This window comes from Amphibalanus amphitrite, unplaced genomic scaffold (assembly GCF_019059575.1).
Source record: "Amphibalanus amphitrite isolate SeventyFive unplaced genomic scaffold, NRLGWU_Aamphi_draft 000458F_arrow, whole genome shotgun sequence".
In the NCBI taxonomy this organism is placed as follows: domain Eukaryota; kingdom Metazoa; phylum Arthropoda; class Thecostraca; order Balanomorpha; family Balanidae; genus Amphibalanus; species Amphibalanus amphitrite.
In genome coordinates this window covers 92,699-98,698 of record NW_024881952.1, presented here as the reverse complement: position 1 = coordinate 98,698, position 6,000 = coordinate 92,699, and the positions used below count along the sequence as shown (strand labels likewise).

The window sequence follows — 6,000 nt, the reverse complement described above, 5'->3', positions numbered from 1 at the left end:
ACGCTGGGGTGCTTCCTTCCATCATCCGTCCCTCGTTTTAATTTCTTTGCATATTTTGTTGCTAGCATCGTGCTCTTGCGTCTGGCCGTAGTTCCCCCGAGTTTTCTCTGGCGCAGCGCTCCATTTTGCGTTGACTGGCTTGTCTGCTCGACAGTGAACATGCCCCTGATAAATAGTATGGCCAAATTGGCCGCCAGCGTTTTTCCAAAACACCATCGCGAGCGGGGTCGGCAGCGCTCTCTCCCTCTCTCTCTCTCTCTCTCTCTCTCTCTCTCTCTCTCTCTCTTCTCTCCTCTCCTCTTCTCGTACCCTTTCACACGACTTAACCAATCGGTCGTTCCAGGCGTAGTCAAGATGGCAGTGAGTCAAATATACGCTCGAAAACGGCGGAGGCCATTCTATTGAACCTCATTGACCTAGGTATCTCTGCGAGTTTCGTGACCTCACGAGATGGTGATCAGCGCACAAACCATGTACTCTAACGGCCGCGCGGGCGGCTGCGGGGACCAATACCCGGAATACTTCTACCGAGAGGTGGGGACTTTCGAGAGTGAGCTGCGCAGCCACGCCGACGGTTACGGGGTGGTCCCGGCGCCGAACCGCGGCCGCCCCTTCACCTACACACCGGACACGATCAGTGAGGACGGACTGGACACGGGCGGCTTCGTCAGCAGTGGTAGCGCTGTCGGTAGTGGTGTTGGTGTCGGTGGTGTCGGTGGTGTCGGTGGTGGTGGTGGTGGTGGTGGCAACGGCGGTCGAGCGGACAAGCCCGTGTTCCCCGGCTCGCTGCAGCTGCAGGACAGTAAGCCGGATCTCGTGGAGGCCGCCGAGGGCCGCAGGTCGCCCGGCGGCTGTGCCCAGCAGCTGTGCTCGCGGACTCTGTGTCGCATCCCGCTGGTACTAGCGCTGCTGGTCACACTCGTCGTCATCTTTGTCATCATTTCTAGCATTCTGCTGCTGCTCAACTGTGAGTACGGAGACGGATGGTCGTCAACAGTCAGTGTCGTAGATACACGTGTGCATGTGGCCGGAGCTGGTAGAGAGTGCATGGCATAAAATGCATGACATGACTATTTTGTTTTAAGTTTTCCTAAATACACCATTTTGAATTACTTTGGTTTGAAACGTGATGACCTATTTGCTGTTTACCTATATATGTTACAACCGCAAATATATAGTTTTAGTGTTGGCGTTGACACCAGTCTAGCTTCTCTCACATTTTCTCTCAATATTTGTTTTTCTCAATACCCTGTGGTCCCTGTGGTTTCCCTGTGGTTTCTTCATCGCCTGGCCGTAGGCGCCTCTTCAATACATGCTTTCTTCCCTGAGTCTGGGGTACTTTATCTAGGGCCTTCTTGCGCCTACCCTTTACACACTGAGACGTAAATGGGCTTCAGTACAAAACCGACACACGAGAAAAGCATGTCGCCTGAAATCCACTCTCTTCTGGGAAGACGCACTAGGCCTGGCGGTCTGAAAAGAGACCGGAGAAATTGAACTGGAGATCTGGCCGCAGTATCCATCAAGCTGTCGGCCGGCCTCGAGGCGGCGTTCTTAGTGTGAGCGGAGTCCGAACAGAGTTCGGTCCTGTCACCAGGCCGATGGATCTACTAAGAGTGATGGCGTTATCAACCGTTATATGAGAGAGCGCCAATATATGGGGTAATTGTGGTGGTCATTCGTTACGGTGTCGTTATCGTTTAAATTGCTGACCTTTGCTCCCTTCACGTTAGGGGCAAAGTAAGACTGAAATTGTGTGGTGGTGTGTTTTCTGTGCAGAATTTAGGTTAGTGTTACGCATTGTCCTATAGTTCGATGTTGCATTTTACTCCGTAGTCCCCTGCCCAATTAGCTCACTTCTTTTATTCGGCGACAATTACGAGTGCGCTGCTGAAAATTCTCACAGGCAGGCACTTCATATTTACCACATAAGGTGATGTGAAAAGCGCAAGACAGCGCCTAAGGGCTTTTGCATTATTTATGTGCATCATGATGCAAGTGACGTCTCGTAAAATGTTCGCAAAATGTTAGGCTCTTTTCAGTAATCCTTCCCACATCCTAAAGCCTCCTTTTCGTCATTCGTTGAGGATAAGACATTGACCAATGACCACTGATATCTTATAACTACATTTCTTATCACATGTGATGTTTTCAAAACATGAATTGATTCGAAAAAATTAGGACGTTTTTAAATTATTTTAGCCTTGAATATATGATCAATTTTCTCAGGCATGTGTAAAAAAGAATTGGCGTACCTACCATTCATATCATTACAATATCAACACAACTCACGCCAAAGCGTGAGTTTCTGATTTTGCCGAATTCAAATCGGCCAAATCGGCTCGCCTATAATCAAAGACACGTCAGCAAAATGTCGACACCATCACACTCACCCACAGACTCCCCCCCTCCTCCTCCTCCCCCAGCACAGCCTCGTGGGTCGGCGCGGCGGCGCGTCTCGGCTGTCGGAGGGGGGCGAGAATTAGTGCTGGGCGCGCGGTGGGCTCACACCCGTAATTGCGCGCATTATCACACCGTGACCCAGAGCGTGGGGGGGGGGGGCGGCGGTGGTGGCGGTGGAGGCAGGCAGCAGATCGCTAGGGACTCCCACCGCGGGCCGGGCCTCCCGTGCCGCCATCGCCGCCGCCGCCGCCGCCGCCGCCGCGGACGGCCGACACAATCGATGCGGGCTCGTCTCGAGCCGCCGGCCGCGCGCGTCCTGCCCGGCGGCCGAGCAGCGACTCGGCGCACCGCCAGCGGCCGTCCCTTCGAGGCGCGGCGATCGGGCCCGGATGGGATGGCGTGAGGGCGTGCTCGTGGCTGTTCGCGCCGGCGCGGGGACGATTATGAGCACTTTGGCCGCTGAGACGGGGGCGGGGCGCGACGCGGACGCCCCGCCGGACAGATGAGATGGAGACCGGGATCACAGGGTGCGCAGATTCAATATTGAAGAAAGGATACGTAGGAGGCATTGTTTGCGATCCTTTTTTTAGGAAAATTGTCGATGTGCTTAGCAGTGTATGCGATGAGACTGAAGAATATCTCAAGAAGCAGCTTCATATCTTGAGTTTACTTGACTGAATTCCTCTCTCTCTCTCTCTCTCTCTCTCTCTCTCTCTCTCTCTCTCTCTCTCTCTCTCTCTCTCTCTCTCTCTCTCTCTCTCTCTCCTCTCTCCTCTTTCCTCTCTCCTCTCTCCTCTCTCTCTCTCTCTCTCTCTCTCTCTCTCTCTCTCTCTCTCTCTCTCTCTCTCTCTCTCTCTCTTGTATCCTATATCTCGCATGTGTCATCCATTCCTGTGTTTGGTACCACTTTCATTTTTTGTGTGTTTTTTATCGGTTGGCTGTCTGTTTGCTATTATTCATCTGTTTTGCTTACAAGCCTCATTTGCTTGTAACTTGCATTTCGTCACTTCATTCTTCTTCTTTTTTTTTAGTTCGTTTGCACATCTGAGGTGGCATGGTAATGTAACTAGAGACCACTTTAACAGCGCCGACTCGTAATTCGCTATGATTTAATTATTTACCGAGATTGGGCTGAAGGTCGGTACTGGCAAAATTTGGTGACTGGAGGCGTAATTCAACTATATCCTGTTTGGCGGCTGTGAAATGCGTCTCACAGAAAAGTAAGTAGGTACCGTGTTGTTTATCTTTAAATGCTGTTTCAAGGTGCAATAGTACAGGTTTGAATAGCGTATCAAATTGACTTGAGGAAGTTTATTGACCATGCTATATGGCTACCCGTACGTACGAAATACGTTTTTTTTTTTTGTAAATAAGCAAACCATATCTTCGATGCATGGCAGTAGCTTGTTGAAATAATATGGAACATATTTTTGCATAAAATACTATATTTTTCAGAACCATTGACCTTTGACATGATTATCATCATGTAGTTACCATATCCTGTGCATTGGATATTGTGAACAACACAGCTTTGAGTTCAGCGTACCGACGCGGGCCGCCAACCCACTGAATTGCATTTATACTCAGCTTATGAATAGTCAACGTCATGCAACGAATCAGTCGACGCAGCGGCTTGGACACATCCCGTTATAGTTTCGGGGCGCCGGCAGGATTTGAAACTATCAGCGATCCACAGCCGTGGGCAAGTGGTATAAATCCGTCCCCGTTAGAGCAGTGCGATTTCAACTGCGAGTAACTCACGATAGCTGACAACGTAAACGCAGTTGAGGATTTTCAGCTATATCATTCCCGAGACGCTTTTATGGCGTGGATAACTTCTGTAAAGGAATATCTTCAAACACAGAATGATATGCGCCTGGGGTGACGTGTTCCGTTCCATTTAGAATGGCAAGTAGCTCTCGTTGTCTATACCGGGAACTCATTTTCACCCACAGCGGCGTGGGTCAGGCCATTTCTGACAACACATTTGCCGGCGGCGCTGTTCCGCTTCCGGTGGCCCGTATTTTAGCAGCGGGCGAGCGTCGGACATCGCACCCGCGGGACCTTTTACCGGCGGACCGTCCTGTGGGGTGGGCCAGCGACAGTCACCTACAGCACCGCGCAGCTTCAGGAACACAACACACAGCAGGGTTACACTGAACTCATAGCAGGCTGACGCTGAGTTAACGGCAGGATGACACTGCATGGGGTAGGGTGACACGGTGTGCATGGGTTGTCGGCATACTAACGGCATTGGGTGACAATGAACTTACAGTAGACATTGAACTTTATGCCGTGAGCAATGTTCAAACATCGAAACCAACAAGAAAAAAAAATATTGCTTTGGAGCAAGACGATAACGTATGACCCCTTAAAAACATGACCCCTTAAAAAATAAAATTACCCCTTAAACAATATGACATGACCCCTTAAAAAATAAAAACAACACCTAAGTATGACCCCTTACACTCGTTCAATGCTTGAAGTGAAGTGCCTTTGTAGATCGAAGAGGAATCTTCATTTTGCACTTGTCAGTGTTTTACTTTGAAAAAGCCGTATCGATCACAAGCTCTATGCCTCAGATCTGCAGCAACACAGCAACGGAGGTTATATGTTATTTATGGCAACATTGAAGAGGGTGTTAGCTACAAGGTGTTTGGATAGATATTGCTTACGGTCCGTGCTATAGCGCTACGGTAATGGGCTAGAAGATAATTATGTTGTCGAAAATGATGGTCAGTTGGTGCTATCTTAATTGCATTTGCATGACCTTCAACTGGCGCTGGTCAAACTTGATTGGATTTGAATTATATTATTGTCATGTTTCTAGCCCATGAACAAAAGCATGATCTAAAATAGAGTCCCAGCAATAGCCCTCTCCACATCGATGTGCCGTTTTCTTCGACATACTTACGTTTTAGCATCCGTTTACTGAAAAACGTCAAAATCCGTCAAAATCCGCTTATCGTTGATTTCAGAAACCACACCTGCCCCGATAAACACACGTGGACTTGGTCCGGTTAATATTTTCCACACAACGTGCAGTGTCCAGAGTCGGTCAGAGCCCGGTCCAGCGGCCCGGCGGCCGAGCGTCGTCATTCGATACAGCCGGGACGGCATCCCACGCGAGGGAGCGGCCGGACGCGCCGCCCGCTGGAGAGGGTCGTGGCCGTGCCTGAGACCGACCACGTCAGCACGGCCCGAGTGGTCCGAGGTATCTGCCGACTCGGAATCAGATGAGCAGAGAGCAGGGCCCCGATACGTGATCGGAGCTCAGCTATAGGTCACCGCCTCCGTCAGATTTAGAATATATAGACCAGGATGTAAGTCATAGGTCAGAATGCTGGTTAGTGACGACCAGTTTATTTGATGGCAAAGACATCTCAAAAGGAGCTTAATAAGTCTCAGAGCACGGTAAAATCCCGGGATTTCCCTGTCGACAGACCGAGCAAAATCACTCACAGACAAGCGATGGCTATTTCTGCCGCTCGCCGTTTAGCGTTCCCATCCCCCTCGCAGCACTCTTGACCGCCTGTCTGAATATCAGTAAAGTAATCACGGGTTTACACCGCTGTGTGCGCCAATGCTCGACCGCCG

The 6,000-nt window shown here is 50.2% G+C and overlaps 1 protein-coding gene across 1 annotated transcript in view; it reads left to right on the top strand.

Moving 5' to 3' along the window:
• Positions 1-471: 471 nt before the first annotated feature.
• LOC122391848 (agrin-like) overlaps positions 472-6,000 on the top strand; it is a gene marked incomplete at its 3' end in the record, with an annotated part of 94,099 nt that continues 88,570 nt past the window's right edge. The window contains exon 1 of the mRNA XM_043386150.1: positions 472-967. Within this exon, the coding sequence (XP_043242085.1) occupies positions 472-967 (496 nt within the window). The remainder of the gene's footprint in view (positions 968-6,000) is intronic.